Source organism: Aythya marila, assembly GCF_965140915.1.
Source record: "Aythya marila genome assembly, chromosome: 2".
Lineage (NCBI taxonomy): Eukaryota > Metazoa > Chordata > Aves > Anseriformes > Anatidae > Aythya > Aythya marila.
The window spans coordinates 146,173,013-146,194,976 of NC_139043.1; the positions used below are offsets into that span (position 1 = coordinate 146,173,013).

Below are 21,964 nucleotides of genomic sequence, written 5' to 3' on the forward strand. Positions count from 1 at the left end.
ATAAACAAAGCAGCATCTTGGGAGGATGGACTGAAAAGCATTTGGCTGCATGGGCCTCATGGGCTTTATCAGACCTGGGTCTGAAACTGCTCAGAAACTCAACCCTAGGTCTTGCTGCTCTGGGTTGAGCAAAGCTACTGAGGAGCTCATGATGAATCTCTCTTGCTCAAGCTATTTTGTTTCTCATAAAGAATTCACTAACCCTTGGAGCATGGTCTTGAATCATCCTTTCCTAGACAGTTACTTTTCCTTCCTCTCTGGCCTAGAGAATAATTTTCTGTTGAAATGTAAAAGCTTCAGCAGGAGAGCTTCAGAAATCCTTGCCTGTGAATGCTTAACAGACTATTGATATGAAACCCCTTTGGGTTCAAAGTTTTGCTCCAGTCTGGGCACAGGAAAGAGTTGTTTACAAGCCTCATGTTTCCATTGTTCAGGGCTCTAAGCTGTTAAGGGAGGAGGCTTTGTGTGGTACCTTTCCAAAAGTCAGGTCTGTATGCTTCGAAGCTGACTGGGAGACTGGGCCTGTAGGAAATGAGGCAAGGCTGCTGTCTGGAGTATAGGCCTGAGTTAAACCTCTGAAAGCACCATGATCTCAGAACTCAAGTGGTTTAGTCCATAGGTTCATGAAGGGCCTGAGGCATTTACTCCTAGGGAGGTCTGAAGATCTGAGAGGCTATGCTCTTTCAAACTGAAGGTCAGAGCTACAACAGGGTGTTTTTGGTTCCTAAACTGCTCTGGGTATTGTGTTAATGAGCCAAAGGGACTAGAGTAATTTTACTATGTCCCTCAAAACATGAAAGCATAAGTCACTTGCTACTTAAGATTTTTCTCTGCTCTTCTAAAAAGCTCTTCTATTTTCTAATGTCAAAATGATAGAGATAAATATAACAAATGAAATGGAAAGTCAAGAAGGAATCCCAGTCACCATACACTGCTGCTATATTAGGGTGTGATCCCATTCCTTTCTGTGTTCATCAGTGCTTCCATGCGGTTACTCCTGATTTATGACTGTATAAATAAGAAGTGAACCAGGCCTGCTGCAGGTATCTTGACTTTCCCTGGAGAAAATCACAGCAGTGAATGTATTTGTTTATTGATTTATTTATTTTGATGTGCATAAAGTAAGTAGAAATCCCAGGGCTGGGAATTAGGTAACAGGTCATCCTTACCCTTGAATCTGAAACTAGGTAGATTGGCCTCTGTGCATGGCAGTGCCTAAGCTGTTTTCTGCTGGAGGGAGGGAGAGAGACTTGAGGTGAAAAATCCCTCCCCCAAAATCTGACTGCAGGTTCTGCATATGCAAGCCAATGGTGCTATTAAAAAAAATAAATCACAGAATATGCAAAAATAAATAAATAAATGCCTGCAAATATATTTAATGTAAAAACTATAGAATCATAGAACATGAAGTTGAAAGGCATCCACATGGAACATCAAATCCAATTCCTGGCTCCACACAAGTCCACCTAAAAATCAGACCATGTGTCTGACAGTGTTCAAACACTTGAAATCCAGAAGGCTCGGTGCCATGGCCACTGCTCTGGGGAGCCTGTCCCACTGCCCAGCCACTTCTGGGTGCAGAACCTTTGCCTAACATGCAGACAGAAACTTCAACCTGAGCCCACACCATTGCAGTGCAGAGCAGAGTGGGACAATCCCTCCCATCACCATGGTGGTGCTGGGCCTGAGGCACCCAGGGTAGGGTTGGCTGCCAGGGCACACTGCTGACTCATCTTCAACTTGCCATCAACCAAAACACTCTAATCCCTTCTTGTGGGGATGTTCTCCAACCTCTCCTCCTCCAGTCTGTATGTACAGCCAGGGTTGCCCCATCCCAGATGCAGGATCTGGCACTTGCTCTTGTTGAACTTCATATGGCTGATTGCCCAGCCCTCTAACTTGTTATTATATATCTGCAAAGCCTCTCTACCCTTGAGGGAGTCAACAACTCCTCTCAGTTAAAAAAAAAAAAAAAAAAAAAAAAAAAAGAATTATTTTTACTTGAGCTTCTACAGAAGTGAGCCCTTGGGACGTGAGCCCTTTGAGGCAAGAATTCCTACTTTGGGTCTCGGTTGTTATGCCTAGAGATGGTGTCACAAAAATAATTATTGAGATGTCATCCTTTGGGCTCTTTGCCTGACACTTGCTGTTTGCTGTCTTTTGGAAAAGGTGGGGAAGCCAGATAGACACAGCACTATAAGTTCATCAGCTTGTTTCTTATCACGATGGGAAAAGTGTAACTCATCAGCAAGGCAAAACTCTCTTATATGTCTTAAAGGAGTGCCGCAGATGGCAGTTGCCACCACGCATATGTAAAGTTCAGACAAGTTTCAGTGCTGTTGGTATCCATATTCTGCTTGCTTACAGCTACACATCCATTCCCTTTTTCTGCTCAGACTCTGCTTTTGTTACATTTTTTTTTTCTGCGTGCTCTGGTACAAGCAAACTCTCAGGGACATTTGCAGCTTTTCATTATGTTTTCTTTTTTCTTTGCAAAGCCAAGAATTTGTGTTTTTGTTAGGTATTGCAAATGGTGCAAAACAAATTAAATTGTTTAAGAAAGCCAGTGCTTCTGGCTTCTTATGAAAGTACAGCAAACATTTTGCACAACATAACTCCAGTTTTATATGCTAAATTCTTAGTACAAAATAGCTTTGCTAGACAGCAATAAAACTTTCATTTTATTGCCTTTTTTTTTTTTTTTTTTTTTGATTTACTTCTAAACTCAGCAGGAGAAGTGTCTATTTCCTTTCAGCTCAGCATACCACCAAACATTCTGGGAATATGGTTATGCAGTTCAGCATAAATATGAATCTTTGACTAATAGTGCAAAGCTGTGGCAATTGGAGAGCTGGCTGAGCCTTTCTTCTAGCATTGAGAAGTGTAAGCAGCCACAACATCCACTGAAACTGTAGAACTAGGCTTTGATTTTTCTTTCTAAAATCAAATTTCTCATTGGAAAGCTACCACTGAAATGTAGGATAATGTTGAGAAATCAGCATTTCTGAAAACCAGGTTTTTAATCAGGTAGTGTAGATGTGCAGGAATAATAATTAAAAAAAAAAAAAAAAAGAAAACACTGAAAATTAAGCTTTCCTCAGGTCACCTTCCTGCAGAACATACACAAGAGTACTGATTTTTGGCACCCTTTTTCAAATATAATAACTGCTTATTCAAAATCTGTACTAGGGTTCTACTATGAAAATCAGGAAATGAGCACAAAAAGATGTTTTCTTAAACAGACACAAAAACACGTCCTGTAATACTTACGGAAGGCGCCTGCAAGTCTGAACACATTGCAGCTTCTTTCAGTCACTGCTATTTGCAGCTTCAGAGAACAGACTTAGAAAAAGGTAATTAAATTTTTTTAGACTGTTTCTATAAGATACATGGATTGTCCTTCAGGCTAGCTCTCCACTGATCTGGGACACGTGGTTTGAAATGTAGGGTATTGCAAATTACAGATAGGTGGAATAACTCATAATCTTGTACTGTTCACTTAATTTAGAGAAGGATGTCTCTGAGGTGTGACCCTGGACAGCTGATTGTGTTTCTGTTCTTCTCTGTGCAGAGTTAATGTGTTCCCTTGGGAAATTTCCGTTCAGCAGTGAGGATCACACAGCTTTGGTATTCACCTGGATGCTCTGTTTGAGACTTATATGCTGTGCTCACATACTTTAAGCTTCTGTTAATGTCTATCATCCAGAACACAGGATTTGAATTTCCCCTTTTCACCTTCTTGCTTATGTGTTGTTTTGTCTCCCCTGCTTATTCCTTCCATTCTTGTTCTTCAGCCTGAATCTGCCAGACAGGACCATTGCTCTGAGCCTGGACAAGCAGCGCTTTATCAAGTCCGATACTGCAACAATTCTGTCAAGCCTCAAATAGGCCTGTAAAACTAAACACTCTGCTCAAACTTATTAAAAAAAGGGAGCTACAGGAAGTCATTATCTGAGTTAGAAACATCATCATCCCCTCATCCCCCACACCTCCAGTTTTATGTAGTTTGTCTTGTTTCATCTTCAAGCAAAATGAACCAGATTTTAACAGCAAAAGAAGCAAGAATAACTCCAGAGCCTTACTCTTCTCTCCAAACAGGACACTGGTTACCATCTTTAATATCATCTAAAAGCTTCCAGGAGTGGTCTTATTTGGCAAGACTTCTCTCCAGCCAAAGTTGAGGGATATCCATGAATACTTCACTTCTCACATTTTTCAACAAACTCTTTAAGAAATGTTTAATTCTTTAAGAAAGCAACAGGCTCACAGCTTTCAGTCCCTGAGAAATTATTTGCCATTAAAGTTAATATAGTCCAAGCATGGGATGCCACATAATCAGCTCATTGGAGACTGGACCATACTTCGTTGATGCATTTGTGCTATAATCAGTGGGGATATTCATGTCACTAAAACAAGCATTGTTTGAACCCTGGGAAAGAAATGAACATCAATCACATATACAAGATTTGGCTCAGTAGAATTATCTTTCTGCTTTACTTCTTTTTTATTATTAATTCCCCATCATGTTTAATAACTTGAAACATTTGAAAAATAATTAGTAATATACTGGGTATAAAGGATAAATGGATAATTCTTTAATTATATGGTGTCAAAAAGCCAAGTCTTCAATTACAGTGTATGAACACCTTTGGTTCCCTCATAACAACTCTGAACCTTATCCAGCAATCATATATTCTAACTACTTGTCAAGTTTATCCAGCACATCCTGTGCCCTGATGGGCTTTATGGCTAATCTAAGAATGAATTTATCATACACTGATATGTTTCCATGCTGGGGAGTCCCTTCTGATTATGAACCTTTGCATTTCACAGGCCATAGCTTGTCAACTACTAATACCTGTTTCAATCCAATCTTTCACAGCAGCCACTAAGCCTTTGCTTGCTCTATACCTCTGCCCAAGTGTAACAGACAGATGACATAGACCTTTTGCTGGGATGCAGCTCCTTTGCAGCTGTCTTCATTTCACACCTGGCTACGATTTAATTGTTAAACAGGGCTCTATGTTAACATTAGACAAACATCATTGATCACTCTGGTAAATAACATTTTTTTTTTTTTTCTACTAATTTTTTTTCAGTTAATTAGGATTTTAATCTACTCATGAACTGGTGCAAAGAGACTGTTGCTGGTGTTTCACAAAAGTGAATAGCCTCACTCACAAGCAAAACAAAAAGAAAAATATCGTCCCAAGAAAATTTTTATTTGCTGGTGGCTTTTTTTTTTTCTTTTCCCTTTTTCTTTTTTCCCCTGTCCCAGTTGTGAATAACACAACATCCAATTCAGAACAAGTACTGGGTCAAACCTGAGCAAATGACGGAATTTAGCTCTTGATTCTTAAACATACATTTGTGTTCTTTCTGCAGGAATGTCACAGACAAGAAAAACGATTACTGAGAAATTTCAGGGCTCTCATGGAACGTTTGCTCAAACTGATGTTTTGTGAGCTTGCAGGTGAGGAGGTATTTTGCAGTTTGGGTTGAACTTCATAATAAGTCATGCAGGATGAGAGCCAACTCTATCTTGGCTTACTTGCTCAGGTGAGTGCGGAGTACTGGCATGGCCATCAGGATGCCCTGAGATGACCCAATCAACCCATGCTGATTATAAAGTCCAGTTTAAAGCAAATGACAACCCCAACAGCTGTGGTGTTGGTAAACTTTGTTGATGTATGAGAGACATTCTTGGAGGGATGGAGTAGGGTTGGGAGGAACTGCCATAGGAAACAAGAAGGAAAAGCCACTTTTTCTTCATCTCAGCAATTTATAGTACAAATTCCTTGGTGCAACTTCTTTAGTACAACTAAATTTGAGACTGGGGCTCCCAATGAAACAATATCTCACTCAGTTTTAAAGGAATCTGCAGGTGGCCCCAGGGAAGGGGTTCAAGCAGCCATGATAATAATGAGGACAGACACTGGCTGCTAGCACATTGCCAGAATAATAAATATATGCACATGGTATTGCTTCGTGTGTTTTTGCAGTGAGGCAAACACAAGTTTGCCACCAGCAGAATGATGTGGGGGCAATGTACATTATGCAGTTTTTGTCACCCGAATGACAGTGCATGCTGGAGAAACAATGACAAGGAACACTGAAAATTTAGAGCTCGCTCCAAGGAAATCCATTCGGGTGTTCATGAAGAGCTGAAGTGAAAGCTCCCAACAGTTTTCTTGCACTGAGTTGGTTCACACTGCAATTCCAGTCTCTGTGCAAGACCTGTGTGTGGCAGTGAGCTTGGCAGGGGTGGCTGCATGTGCAAAATAAACAACTCTTAGGGAGATGTCAGAAAAAGAGAAACTTTCTATGTGCTTTCGAGTTTTCAGACAGCTGAACAGTGAAAGAGATGTCTCGCCCACCTTGCAAGGTGTTGAACACTCTGCTCCTGATGTTTAGCCCTTTTTCTGGGCACTACTAGCATGAAGAAGGACAGGGATCACAGTGTTTATTTCTGCTCCTGGCCAGGCAATTATTATTTTTTTTTTTTATTATTTTTAATTTATTTTTTATTTTTTATATTTTTAATTTTTGTTTTCTCCTTGGAATTCTTAGGATCTTGTTGATCTCTCCCTTCCCTATTCCTGTTCTTGTCTGGGGAAGAATGGTGCTATTCCTCAATTTTTAGTCTAGATCCCTTTCTTCCCTCCCAGTCTGGATACTGGAGATATCAGTGAGATATAGAGAACAAACAATTAAAATTTTTGAGGAAAAAATAAAAAAAGATTCCCTTGAAGTGCAGCAAGTCAAGCAGCTGACAAACTTGTTTTAGAGAAAAGAGATGCCTTTTCTCCAGGCTCTGTGCATGTCCCTCTAAACTTCAGCAAATGCTGCAAAAGATGTGGGTTTGTCCTGGGTTGCTGTGCCAGCTGATGCTGCATGACAGCACCACACACTGCCTTGTTCCCTTGTTCCCACAAGATAAATTCTCTCAGTCAGTGTATGCATTATTTAGATCTTTTGCATAGCCCTGCTCTGTCTGGTTATTTTTCCAGGAAATATTTTGTTGTTGTTGCTATTTGTTTCCCATCAAGGAGGGAAAACCAGGAAGGTATTCCTGCTCTGTTATTTAAGCTTTTGGTCACTTCATTAATCCAATCAGTTCAAATATTGACTTGTGAGAGTTAGCACTTCTAACCACACATTTAATTCCTCTTGGACTGACCAGGACTAAGCAGTAAAAGGGGGCAGGTGGTGTTTTTGGGGAGCCCTTTTCTTGCAATGAATGCAGTGTGTTTCTGAAGTTCAAACTGTGTTGTTCTCATATTTCTGGCTTTCATGCTGCTTGCAAAATGACACTCTCAGGGTTACTAATTTCCCTGGAAGAAGCTTTAATGGTGTGAAGTCTTTGCTGTGATTTAGTTCACACAGAACTGTATTCCTGTGGCTCCAGATCCTTCAGCTTGTCTGTAGCATCCTCTGTTACATGACTATCTTGCATTATTTTTGTTTTGTTTTGTTTGTTTTATGCTGCTTGAATGCATAGATATACTAAATATCTGCATGCAGAACATGGCTTACTTAAAAGCACTGGTGTTTTAATCCTGGTAATCAATTCTATTCCTTCAAGTGTAACAACATGCCAAGGCAATTTGCAATTTCTAATGACTAGCACCCCATAAATTAATCTCATGTTTTATGCTTTGAAGAATACTCCGAAGAAAAATGTAATATAAGCAGAAAAGTTTGTTTTCTGCTATTCTTTTTATAGTCTGAAGTGGGATCAGATGTCAGGAATGTCTGGATGGCAGAAAATTTTGCTGCTATAAGCTGATTTGGATTACGTGGCTTTTCCTTGTCTCCGCAGTCTAATGCACAGTTAGACTTACATAACTCAAGAAAGAGCTAGTGATAGTGACTGGCTTGAACTTCAGGATACAAAAGCCTACCGTGTATCATGCTGCATGTTGGCTAATTATTTGAGCTTTCTTTTTTATGTCAGATTTTTTATCTTTCCTTTCCAAACCACTCCTATTAAGAATTATTTACAGAAATACTTCCTGGACTTCAGCCTTTAGAAACAAGGATGGTGCTAAAGTAATACTGGTGTGTGATTCAATATTTCTGTGGCTTCACCATTAAGAGTATTCCACAAACCCTCACACAATGGGGTGGATGCAAGTAAACTGACATGTTTAGCTAAGAAAACATTTTTTTTTTCTAGTTAATTATAGCAGGGAACAGATGTACGTTAGTGAAAGAGGTAGAGGGTAGGTGGCTCTGTATAATGCTGGAAATATGCTTCGCTAATTGTGCATCCACCTGTGGTTGTGCAGATGGCAATGCCTTCACTGCAGCTGTAATGTTCACCAAGCCCTGCTATCCCCAGCAGCAGCAGCTGCAGCCTTCGGAGAGGGGTGAATGCGAACAGCTTGAGCTGGTCTCACTGCTGGATTCTGGGGTAGGGGTTGCTGTCTCCATAAACAAGTGCTAACATTTCACATCGTGCTTCCAGGCTTGTAATGTGTTTGTAGCTGCAATAGGCAGCAGCAAAGGAATAGCTGAAATATTTAAACCCAGAAGAGGCTGCTGAACATAAATGAACAGCACTGAGGCAGCACAGGATAGTCAGCACCTGCGGTGCTGTGAGGTCCTTTGAGTCCTTTGTTTCTCCTCCTATCTTATGTATTTATGTGAATATGGAGATTTATTAGATTTTATTTCAGAGTTATGGAAAGAAGAACCTGAAGGATTTTATTTTGCATATTTCCTATTATATATTTTTAAAACCATGGTAGTTTGTTTCTTCCAGCAAAAGGCAGTGGCATCTACAAGTACATGATTACAGGAGTCAGCCAACTCCAAACATACAGGCATTCTGGATTAGTTGATTTGATCTGGAAATGAGATTTTAGTTTCTCCTGAATTAAGTGCTGGAGTTTTTATTTTCAGGGGAATAAAAATTGGCCCACAAGGGCCATACCTGAAGACTAACAAAAATGTATATCTCTTCCAAGGCCTGTGTTTGTCTCCTCAATGTTGTTCTGCTTTAAGTCTTCACTTGCAATTCCATGCTTTTTGTTCATTTTGCAGCAAAACACAAGTGATCAAAACTGTTCAACAACAATAATTCAGCTTTTTCTGTAAGGTGGGGAAATATTGAAGCACTAGATTTTAAGGAATGTCACAGACCATGCTGAGAGCAAAATCAGGTACCATTCTCACTGTTATGTCTCAGCAGAGACTGTGGGATATCTTCTCCCAAAGAATCTCTTTTCTGGAGCATGACGGGGTTGTGCTGCCTATGCGGCCTCTGAGTTTCCCGGTCTGATGAAAGCTGATCCATGTTTGGGGAAAAGAAAGTAACACTGAGCAGCCATGAGTGTTTGGGCATCGGTCCCTGTCCTGGTCCTGCCTCCATGAAAAAGGAGTTGCATTCACAGGGACTGGGGGCTCTAGTGTGTGGCCTGATGGGACTGGTACCGGTACGAACTTGTGGATCTCCTCAGCCCTACGCATCTTGGCAACAGCTAGGTCATGCCAGACACTGTGCTGAAGTGTGATGGGGATGCACAGGGAAGCTGTTCCTGCTCTCCATGCTCAGACATGATGCCCATGATCAGGTGGTGGAAGAAAGGTGAACGTGGAGGTGAGACAGAGGGCCATCCCCAAGACAATTACCCATTCCCAGTTTCTGCAATCCTTTGAGATCATCTTTGTCTAAGCCTCCATCTCCAGCACAGCTCTACCCAAAGCAAGATAAACACTCTTCCCCAAGAGCTGGGGCCTCCAATTTCATCAGAACTTGTCTGGGCAGACACGTCACAAGTCAAGGACTGGTGGCCATTGGCTGTGGAGGAACTAGGGATGTCTTCCTCACGTTCAAGAGACAGTGCCTGAAAGATGAATTGCTGCAGTATGTCCCACCCTCCACTGCCTAGAGGAATGAGGCAGTGCCCCCAGCCTATTCCCACTAAGGAATGGTTTTCTCCCTTGGCCATCTGTATCCAGATGAAAAGACCACACAGGGACACACTCAGGGTTGCTGCAAATGTTTATCAAGGCTCAGGGGGGAAAGGAGGTCACTCCAAGAGCAGGCCCCGAGGTTGTAGCACAGGAGCAGACAAAAATCTGTTCAGCTTTTCCAATGGCAGACTTGCAACAGGGCATCAATCTACCTGGCCCACATGGGGAGAGGGGCTAGCAGGTCTCTCCAGGCTAGTTTCTGGGGGCCTCATGCAAAGCAGAGGGCAAGAAAGCAAAGAAAGAAAAAGAGTGTGTGGAAAACAGGATAGGTATACATTGGCCATGTTGTCATAGAATCCAGGCTGGCCCCTTCCTGTCTGTCTTTACAGGACAAGCCAGAGATGGTCAGGTCCTCTTAAAACAACAGCACAATGTTTGCTCTTCCATCCATTTTTGTCCAGCAGCATGTTCTGAGTTCCTGGGGTTATGGTCTGGGGCACCGTCTGGAATCTTTAGCAGGGGCGGCACCTGCTGCCACAGTAGCGGCTGGTAATACAGGAGAGGTCAAAGGACCCAGAGTTGATGGGGACTCCGTCACAGCTGAGGATGCTGCCAACGGCAGCAGAGGTGGAGGATCCCACGACGGTGTTCTGCGGGAAGGAGCTGAGGATGGGGCCGGGCAGGGTCACCACCACAGGAGAGGGCTCAATGACGATGGTGGAGTTCTGGCACTGCCTGACGCAGGGCTCGTTGCAGCTGCTGGCCAGCGGGGTCGGGCCGCAGGGCTGGCATGGCAGGCACTGGTCGTAGCAGGACATGTCTGGGGGCAGGAGGTGCACCTGGGAGAGAGGGTAGAGAGGAAGCAGAATATGAGCTGCCTGTCACCACACCCTAACAGAACCAAGGCACAGGCAGTACTGTGAGCTGGAGGCTGTGCCTAGGCTCCAGCACAGGAACCATCATACTAAAGCCCAGTCTTCCTCCATGACAAACCTTCTACCTCTTGACTCTCCCACAACCAGCAGTCCCAAGATTTGGCAGGACACACAGCTGATAGCAGCTGAAAGGTCCAAGGAACTGAATCCTCCTGTGGGAGAATGAGGGAGACAAGAAGGGGCTTCAGACTCACCTAGTTCCCAACAAGAAGAAGGCCAGAAAAGTGGATGAGAGAGCATGGAGCTGGGCTGGCTTTTATAGTGGGCCTTAGCTGCCCCATGTCCAGAGGCATCCCTTGAAGCAGGGACTATTTTCTGACAAGCTACTTGTGCATGCAAAACATCCTGCCTAATGATACGGGATGTGAGTTGCCTTCCTGTGATGCTGCTTTACATTTCCTGCTTTATGCCCTTTCCCCAAAGAAGGCAACTTCTGAGTGGCAGGTAGGGACGCCCAAGTATTTCCAGGCAACACGTCAGTGTGGGCAGAAGACTCAGCTCACGTGCTGGAAGAGTCCAGTAAAGGGAAATGTCATCAGTCTGGGTGACTCCCCAGGGATTCTCTAGGGCCCTTTTGGATACAGGTGACCCAGCTTCTGCCTGTGACCCTACCCCTCCTGACACTGCCCTCAGGGAAAACCTGCTGGCCTGTTTTGCCTCCTCTTGCTCTGACCCAGGGATGTCAGTATAAGGGGAGAGGTTGTGCAGGGCCCTTTCTGGATCACAAAAGAAAGGCCCAACAGGACAGTGTCTGTTCTAGTTAGAAGGAATAAGAAGATGAATGTAGACAGAAAGGAAACCTTTCATGTAGAGGTGATCCTGCCTTCTACCAGCATCGGACAGAGCTGGGTGGGTTTTCCCAAGACACACTGCACACATCCTGTCCATAGAGAACTCCTTCACTCCCATAACTTGATGCCTTTCATTTGTGCTTTAAAAAATAAATACAATCATACACCTTCTCCTTACATGATGCAAGCTTATTTCTGTCATGACACCCACCAGTGATCAGTCAGGGCACTCCAGCACTTTCCTTACCACTGCTACTCAGGCTAACAATTAGGATTCTCAGGTCTTAAGTGCAAGGCCCAAGAAAGCAGGTCAAGGGAGGTGATCCTCCCCCTCTACTCTGCCCTGGTCAGGCCTCACCTGGAGTACTGTGTCCAGTTCTGGGCTCCCCGGTACAAGAAAGACAGGGATCTCCTGGAAAGAGTCCAGCAGAGGGCCACAAAGATGATACGGGGCCTGGAGCATCTTCCCTGTGAAGAAAGGCTGAGAGACCTGGGTCTGTTCAGCCTGGAGAAGAGAAGACTGAGAGGGGATCTCCTCAGTGTATATAAATATCTGAGGGTTGGGGGGCAGAAGGAAGTAGCCAACCTCTTCTCAGTGGTTTGTGGGGATAGGACAGGGGGCAATGGCTGCAAGTTAGAACACAGGAAGTTCCGCACTGACATGCGAAAGAACTTCTTCACGGTGAGGGTGACAGAGCATTGGAGCAGGCTGCCTAGGGAGGTTGTGGAGTCTCCTTCTCTGGAGATATTCAAGGCCTGTCTGGATGCCTACCTGGGCAGTCTGCTCTGAGGAACCTGCTTTAGAGGGGGGGGGTTGGACTCGATGATCTTTCGAGGTCCCTTCCAACCCCTACAGTTCTGTGATCCTGTGATTCTGTGATTCTGTTCACTTTAATTCTGGGACTATGATTAACAAGGCAATCCTACAAAAGATGAGATGTGGCAGGCTCTTGTCTCTCATGCATAAGAAATAGATGGTGTAAAAGTGCTGTTTAAAATTTCTCCTCTTGGTCACCTGCATAAGGGGTACTTCTAGAAAGTGGGTGTCATGTCCATGTTGCTTGTGAGATCTTATAATATACAAATGACAGAAGGGGCATCAACATGGTTGGGAGGTGGAGCACATGCCCTGTGAACACAAACTGTGTGAGCTGGTCTTGTTCACCCTGGAGAAGATAAAGCTTTGTATGAACTAAAAGGAGTCCCATGGTTCCTATGGGGAGGTTAGTGGGAAGATGGAGCCAGGTTCTTCACAGTGATGCACGTTGGGAAGATGAGAGACAACAGGCATAAGCTGAAGCAAAAAAGGTTCATGATAATAATGAAGGAAAAATGCTTTTTAAATTATTATTATTATTAAATTTTAATTTTAATTTATTATTTTTTTTTCCCTACGATGACAATTTAGCAGTGAAGCAGCTAGCCCAGAGATGTCATACAATCTACATCCTAACAGGTTTTTAAGACCCAGCTGGATAACAGCCCATTCTATTCTCAAATCTCACCCTGATTTGAGCTAGAAGTTGGACTAGGGATGCCTTAAAGTCTCTTCTAGCCTGAACTGTGATAATGTGATACTATGAATATTTCCCTGGTACTTTTATTTTTATTTTTATTTTTATTTTTATTTTTATTTTTATTTTTATTTTTATTTTTATTTTATTTTTATTTTTATTTTTCTTTTTCTTTTTTTTTTTTCTTTTTTTTTTTTTTTTTTTCTTTTTTCTGATTAAGTAGATCAGTTTTGAGGCAGAACCATTTTTGGGTCTCAGCACCAGTATCAGAGAAATAAGAAGTCACAGTAAAGCCAATATGGCTTCCTATATTTCATCAGTAGTTTAGGCAGCCTGGAGAACATAGACTGTTGATGGGTCCCCAGCCACAGAACAAATTAAGTAGATGTTACTACAGAGGATTCATGAGAATACAGGACAAGAAGAGAGTGACGGAGTTTCTAACCATTAACCTCTGTTATTGCAGGCAGCCATGACATATCTTCCCTTGTTAAAAACATCTGCTATCTTAAAATCAATTAATGTTTTACTGCTTTTACTTCTGTTGCAATACTGTTCCAGAATCTATATCTTCCATTTATTAAAAAAAATATAATTTATATTTTAAATTTATTCAATACCTGTTTATATCCTTTTGTTCTGCTGACATCTTTTCCCAGTGCTTTAAATACCTCTTCTGACACTTATTTCTGGATATGTTTGTCGAAAGTGATCCTATCCATTTCATTTTTTATCTGGGAAATTAAACAAACCAACCTCTCCCAGGCTTCTCTCATAAGACAGGCTTCACAGTCCCCTCATCATCTTTCATCATGCTTCAGTCGGAATTAATTGACCTGAGACTGGATTACCAGCACAGTGTGTATTGCTCCAAATGAAATCTTTCTCATGCCTTGTGCAATGCTGTTAATATTTGTCTATCTCCATTGGAAATACTTTAGCTGATGTGTACTATGACTGCTTTTGTGTGTGTGTGGCAACTATAACTCATTTGTCTGTAGCTGTTTTTGCAACAGATTTTAATTGTTAATTCATCTCACTGTGCATTATTATTTTAGTTTGTATGTAACATAAACTTTTATCTCGTTCTCAGGGCTGTCCAGTTGTCTTGATGACAGTGTCCACCATCTTGTGTTGTCAGTGCCTCCTCTTTTCAGTCCTTATAGTTGGTTGCATGGATCCTTTCCTAAAGAACACCACTTTTGTGGGATGCCTTCCTCCAGCTTTGTAGTTCTCTTTTTTATTACAGATATTTCTGCATTTTCTAGGCCCTTACCTAAAAGTATGGGTTCCTCTGCTAATCTCTGTCTTTGCAAATTTAGTATGTAATTTCTCATGGTGTGTGGCATTAAGTGCTCTGCTGGAGCAGAGATGGGTGAGAGCCACTGCATTTTCTCTAAGAAATCAGTTATTGGAAATCTTAGGTTTGGCTGGCACAACATGTCCATCCTCATTCTTCTCTGAAACTGGTGCTGCTGGAGCGAAGCCCAGCTGCTGTTGAATTGTACACAGCACAACAACAGAGAGCTCAGAGCCAAGTACAAAAAGTCTTGTGATCAATTAAAACCACAGGAGAGAATTCACTGGGTACCTTGTGCCTACCTAACTTGGGCTATGTCCAAGATACACTGTTGACGCCCTCTGTCTTCCCAAAATATACCTTGTCATTAACAGCCAGTCAATGACTGATGGACATTGATTTGACATTGACTGATGGATTACTTCTAGCTCTTTCTGCTAGTCAAGCTTGTTAAATGGCACCCCTGCTTAATGACAAGAATAGCAGCTCGCAGGCAGGTGCTGCACATGCAGACAAAATCTTGCTTGATAAGTTTTCCTCCTGAGATATTTTTGAAGGGCACCAGATACGTAATTTATGTCTTACTAATATTTTTTTTGAGACTCAGCCAATTCCCTCATAGCACTTCCTGTGAAGGGATAGAACTAGGCACCATTGAAACATCATGGATTGCAAGAAAATAATGATCCAGGGCTGGAGGTACTGGAACTCTGAGCTGAATCAATTTTTCTAAATAATAACCAAAGAAACCAGTCTTCCAACAAAAGAAATGATTTCTCCCAAAGGCAGTGGTGTCTGTTCTGCTTGGTACTTGTTTCTGCCATAGTTTCATGTTGTTCTCTGCTCGGTAAAGCTTGCTTTAGTGGTCAGAGCTGGTGGAGAAGCTCGTTGGCTTGTACACAGGAACAGTTCCAGGGGCTGAAAGAAGCATCACTTAATCCTCAGCTCTTGTACAAATTCACATGATAGTATTGCATGTATTTGGGTTCTGTGGTTAAGATCGTGTTAGATGCCTGATCAGATCTTTCTGAGAAGTGTTAGTGAAGTGAAGTCGTAGGGATGTCTTTAGCTGTAGTGACCTTTGATTTGCTTTTTGACTGAATATTTCCTTCATCTGCTGCAAATGCCCACAAGTAGGCTGCATGCTTACCTTAATAGGAAATCTCACTGAAGTTAGCCAGAAACTGTGTCAGTTTGAGACTATGAGAATATGCTTAATGATTTTTTCAAATTCCATAGTTTTTTTTTTTGTTTGTTTGTTTTTTTTTTTTTTTTGTTTTTTCCCCAATAAAACCCATTAACACTGAGACAAAGTAGACTTTTTCCTCTATTTGTTGCTGTTGTAGAAAAGAGTACTCTGGGTGCTTTGGCTTTTAGCAAAATAAGTTGTTTTTGTTACAAACTTGGACAATATAAAGGATTTGTTTTAAAAAAAAAAAAAAAGAAGTGAAACCAAAAAAACTTTCAAGAGAAAGTGTAGTAGCAACTCTGCATCACCTTTATTCTCTAAAAATAACTATCAGGTGTGAATTTACAGCAGGTATGGGGAAGGATGAGGAGAGCTGGCTGGAGGCTCATCCTTTGGCTTTCTGCATGTAATGAGCACATTCAGGTTGTGTGATGTGGCTGTGCCTGTACAACAGCAGGGCCTCCATAGTTGGAGACCACTGCCACCATGCCCAGACCATCTAACAGCTCCTACTATGATGTGGATATGGTGGAGGTGGAGGTATTGCATTGCCTGTTTCCTGGTGTGTGATCTGGAGATGAAGCTGTACTGGGTAATGCAGGGAGGAATGGTTGTGGGTTTGCAGTCCCTAAAATCCTGTTAACAAAGATGTGGTAGATTCAGGACTTTACCCTGGTGACATCAGAGGAGCTACAATGACATGACAACTACAACAGGAGAGTAACAGAAGAGTTGCATGTGCTATACTCAGTGTTTCTAGAAGGAACTGAAAACAGTAATACTTTAAAATTTTGCTATTTTATTTTATTTTATTTTATTTTATTTTATTTTATTTTATTTATTTTATTTTTCTCCAGAAGCCACCTTTAACTAGAGTTTAATGAGCTCCCAGCAGTAGACACAAGTAGGAGTAAAACACTCACAACCCCCTATGCCAATTAGTTCAAACAAGATGACAACAGGGGCACTTCTTACCAAGATTTTCATGAAAACACTTCAGATAACTTTCTTTCCAGATTCTGAGATAAGATACTCAAATTGCACTATGGAAAAACTTCCTGAGATTGTAGATTCCATATAAGGTTTGGTGTCCTCTTTGTTTTTCTAGCCAGATGATGGGTTTTAGGCTTGTTAAGATCAAAATAATGGTCTTGGTGGATTGGTAACAAAATGATTCTGTGCTTGAAGGGGCAGAAAAAATTCTCATTAGGAAGGAGTTTCTGTTGCATCTAAATTGTGTTACTGAATGGTGATGCTGCTGTTGCTATTTTAGTCTTAACCTGGCATTAATAAAAGAAAAAGAGAAAAAGAAAAGGGATTCTATTTGCTCATTTTTGGAGGAGAAAAGAAACAATTGTATTATCAGAAAAACAATTATGTAAACATGGTGTATATGGTGTAGGGAACTATTTAAAAACTAAAGTAGAAAATGCAGCCAAAATAAATGACTCGTTAAACATCACCCTATATAAATATTTACATGTGTTTATATGAACATGCATGCGTGTGTAGGTGTGTGTGACAAAGAGAGAGCACTTTCTGTAATCAAAACTTCTGAATGATGAGGAATTTTTAGGAGTCAAACGTTCTTATATGTAAAAAGCAAATGTACAACATGTTTCTAGACAGAAAGCCAGAATATTTGCTGTATATTTGACTTGCACCCCATTTCTGTACAGTCTGATTGCACATACATGGTTAATTTTGGCCCTGTTGAAAGTGCATGGCAGGGGCAGCTACTCCAACATCTGCTGCCCGGTGGAATGTCACCACAATACCTGAGAACATTTATGCTGGTCTGAACTGAGAGGAAGAACATTTCTTCATGCCCTATTCCAAAGCACAAAACATGACTTGAATAAAGCAAAAGCTATATTAGATTTTTATTTTTTTTTTTCTCTACAAATCAAGAGTGAATTTGTAGGTTTTAATACATCTTGGATGTGTTTTTGAAATAAAATAACTTATATTCCATCACCTTACCTAGTATATTCTTTATGCATGTGTGGGCAGAATATACATTATTTTAAAAATTAATTTTCTCATTTGGATGCAGGAAAGGATTCAAAAAAAAATATAAGTGAAACAAAATAAAATATGAGCAAAATATGTTAGAAATATAGCTGTTTAACTCCATCTAGCTGATAAGTTGAGAACTCATGCAAAGGTGGAGAGCGGAGAGAGAAACCAATTTGTTTTTAAAAGCAATTGTTTATTTATTTTCCCAGTAGAGATCATAAAATCGTGTTCCCTGTTATGTTAGCATGAAATGCACCTGAGTGCAGAGGAGTGGTTTAGTTATGCAGCATAAGAGAGTTTTCAGAAGCACAGATATAATTTGCCCATCTGTTTTTGACTTGCTGTTGGAATCCAGTGTCTTGAGATCTTGGAATTCCTTTCACACAGAAATGCTGCTTGTCTGCTTCAACAGCACCAGTCCCACTCGAGGAGTATGTACACTTTGGTACTCCTTTGCATTTTCTTACACTTTGCCACTAGGACAAGCAGTGGGTTGAACCATCTGTTTTTTAAAGTGGTTTTAGTTTGTAGTTCTCTTGTGTGTCTTGCTTACTGTGTAGTGAGGCAATTTCACAACTCATGCTGACTAAATCCTTTGGGCAAAGTCCATCTACACATCTCCTTGATCTTGCTGGAAAGGAAAGGAAAGGAAAGGAAAGGAAAGGAAAGGAAAGGAAAGGAAAGGAAAGGAAAGGAAAGGAAAGGAAAGGAAAGGAAAGGAAAGGAAAGGAAAGGAAAGGAAAGGAAAGGAAAGGAAAGGAAAGGAAAGGAAAGACAGCCTCACTGGAATAATCTGAAGCCACTGTTGTTTTTTCAGGTTCCTATATGGGTACGGACAAAGGCTGACTACTGTTCTACTGTCCATTTCTCTCATTATTTAAGGTGCAGTCTGAGACCTAGAAACTACCAAGCTGGGGATGAAATTTCTCTTTTGCTCTTGTTAGACCAGATAAAAGACACACAAGATTAGGTGTATTCAAGGCTGCTTTTAGAGTGCCCTTACAAACCTTGGACTATGGATAGGGAGTGGATGAATATTAGCAAAGGGAAGAATTCTCCAGAAGGCAACTCTGGCAGGTAGCTACCACTGAGACACGCCTCATATTAAGTTGAAGGTATTCTAGAAGACTTTCAACTGTCTGGAGTAATGTGTGGTCTCTGAGTGGTCTTTAGCAAAAGTTACACATTCAGGACAGGGAAGTGCTAGTGGGTGACATGGTTTTTATTTCTCCTGGAATGCACCTTCCTTTTCTGAATTGAAGGACACAGGGTCGGCACGACTGACTGCAGATGCCTAGCAAATCCAAGTGAGTGTGGAGGCAAGAGGCTTTGCAGAAAGAGGTCAGACTGTAGGATTTGGCAACAGATCCTACCTTTTCCTTTCAGTGACAGCCATATCCACGGCCTCAGTTCAGAAAGACCTCTTGGAGAATGTTTTGTTCTTTCTCTGGCAGGTGAAGTTCCTTGACCCAGGACATCTTTGGCAGAGCTGTTTATTTCTCCAGTTACTGATAACTACAGTGGAATTTCAGTAAAGAGAATGAAATGAAGAATAATGGTAATAACAAAAACAACGATCAATATCAGGCTTTTTCTTCTTTTTTCTTGTGCTGCACTGTACCTCAGCAATAATGACCAAGGTTATAGTTAGGTAAGAGAAGGAGTCTCTGGAAGTATGGTAAAGAAGTCTCTTCTAACCACTCTTTTTTCTTCTTTCAGGAACTCCAGGCAAGGTGACTGTTTTATCAGTATCCCGACCTCACTTATGTCAAAGACTTGACAATTGGGAAATGGACTTTCAGTTCTGCCGTGGCCAGTTTTATTTGCCTGCTAAATGCAAGGGTGATTTGGGTTTGCTTTTCTTTTTAATTTGGTGGATTTCCCCTTCTCCTTTCTCAGTTGTAATTCACCCAATGGCTTGTTCCCTAACTTCACAACTCACTGAGCTGGATTAATTGATGTGGCACAATGAATGCCAAGTCACATTAAAAAGGATGCACTGGGGGTGAAAGTCTAGGAATTAATTACTGGGAAAAACACTGCACCACACAGAGATGTGGAGGAAAGAGATTTTAAGAGAGAGAATGACTGCACGTTCTCCTCTCCAGGATCCCTTTGGCGTAAATCTATTGTACTCCAAGCAGCTGCATTCCTGCAGTTCCTTACCATTTAATAGCACTTTCCAGGTGTACACCTTTGAACATAATTTACAGATATTGCATGGTTTCAAAGCTATGAAGATCTAGGGGAGGATTCATAACCAGCTGCCTTGGGTGCATTTTCTTTAGAAAACTAGGGCAAATGAGAACAGCTTTTTTTTTTTTTTTTTTTTTTTTTTTTTTTCCCAGCAGTACCTTTAATAATGTTGGTAAGCATTAAAGCATTGTCCAGTGAGAAGTGAAATGAGAGAATCTGTTTAGAAAAGGTGTTTAAAAGGTGAAGAAATTTATCTGGTGAAAAATGGAGCTGGAATAATAGACATTATGTATTTTTTGAAGAGAATTTAACTAGTGAATTTCTGATCCAGGAATGACCATTTACCACCAGCTTGCTGTAAAAATAATATTAAAAATAATAATAATAATAAAAAAACAGTTTATTCTTGATTCTCACAATTCCTTGCATTGGAACTAGCCCAGAGGTTTTTGCTCCTGTCATCTGGTCTCTCTAGCCAGGTCCTTCTTTTTCCTCCTGGAAAACTCCAAAGGAAAACCTTTGGTGCTCTGTGCTGTATGTTCCTGTTTGCAACTACCTGGAGGAAGTAAATGGGGTGTTGATACAAAATGCTTGTCCATTCCCTCTTGAATGTCTACCAAAAAAAATATATAAATAAATAAATAAAAAATATTAAATTTCACTCAGTCTCTTGGGTAGTTTTCTTAGTTTCCTCTTCCCCATTAAGTTAGGTCAGGGAATATTTTAAAATTCTAAAAAGTAAGTATACAGTAGTCATTTCAGGGTGTATTTTAATATGTCTTTTACAGTTCTTTTAATATTATATCACTGCTAATAGACTACAGATTTCATTTCAACATGCTTCTGTGCATGGTGTTCCAAGAAAAGATGTAAGCAGATGAAAACATACAAATCATCTTGAATATGGCTATTGTAACCGATTTTTACATCGAAGATCTCCATCCACTATTTGGCCTTAGAAAATAAAATAAAATTAAAAGCAAACAAACAAAAACACAAAAACCACACCAATACATTGACTGGAGGATACCTGCTCCTTGATCTCTGGAGAATCTTAGCACAGAGTTATGATCGATCTTCCCGATACATTAAATAGTTTCATACAAGGCAGAGTCAGAAGCCCTGAATAAATGTCTTTTTGAAGTAATTATCAACATTTAAGTATTTGTGCGCACACACACACATACTGCAAAAGCATCTCATTGCATTAAGAAATGAATTACTATTTCTAATTGCTTCTAGTAGTTAATTACTTCTAATTATTACATTGAGTAATAAATTGCTACTTCTAATTATGCTGTGGGTACAGTTAAAGTAGTTAGAAATGCAATTTGCATCTTTGTTTACATCACAAGCATGTTTAAATAATTGTGCTCCCTTAATTATACGGAATGGTCGATGTTAAATAACATAACACGTTTTGCAGCTCTGTCTACGGTGTCATTTGTTTACCTTTTCTGGTGGCTGGGCTTCAGAGAACTGGGGAATAGATGCTGTGTGTCACTGGGGAGTAGCTATTTTTATTTGAAGCCTAGAAGGATTGCTGAGAATCTGTTTCCTGACAGGCATTTATGGGAACATGCACCGCGTTGTTAAACTTACATTACAGCTCTGGCTTCTCAGCCTGAGCAAACGTGACCCGCTTGAAGACACTGACCAAGCCCTGTTAAAGTTAAGTCTTATTTCCCACTCCCAAGGCTGTCTGCCATCATGTCAGCCTAATGGTCTTCCCTTGCCCTGGCACTAGGACTGAGTACTCTCACCTGCACCAAATTACTTCCTCCAAATTCACCAATGAATTATGACCTATATAACGACCTCTATAATTTCTGTCCACAATGACACCTACTATAAGCCTGCTGTGGTTAAAACTGCAGAATTCCTAGTATTAACCTTCCAGATGGACTCTGTGATCTGTTGTGTACCTCAGATCTCTGGAACCTTCTGAGTTTGGATGCTGTGCATTGCTCCTTTGGATCGATCATAGATCATAACTCCTACACTGGAAAAAGAGAAAGAAACGAATTGCTCTTTTGGAAGAAACAACTCAATGTTTTCTTTGCAAAGCTTTAGTAGCATAAACATAACCTGTGTTCTTC

General features: G+C 41.0%; 1 protein-coding gene across 1 annotated transcript; it reads right to left on the reverse strand.

Annotated features, from left to right (window-relative positions):
- Positions 1 to 10,433: 10,433 nt before the first annotated feature.
- Positions 10,434 to 11,149, reverse strand: LOC309875661 (feather keratin Cos1-1/Cos1-3/Cos2-1; the record flags this gene model as incomplete). The annotated part of the gene is made up of 2 exons (XM_082755331.1): positions 10,434 to 10,795; positions 11,074 to 11,149. 2 exons carry the CDS (start codon positions 11,147 to 11,149, stop codon positions 10,434 to 10,436), a joined length of 438 nt encoding a protein of 145 aa, XP_082611457.1.
- Between the last annotated feature and the right edge of the window lie 10,815 nt (positions 11,150 to 21,964).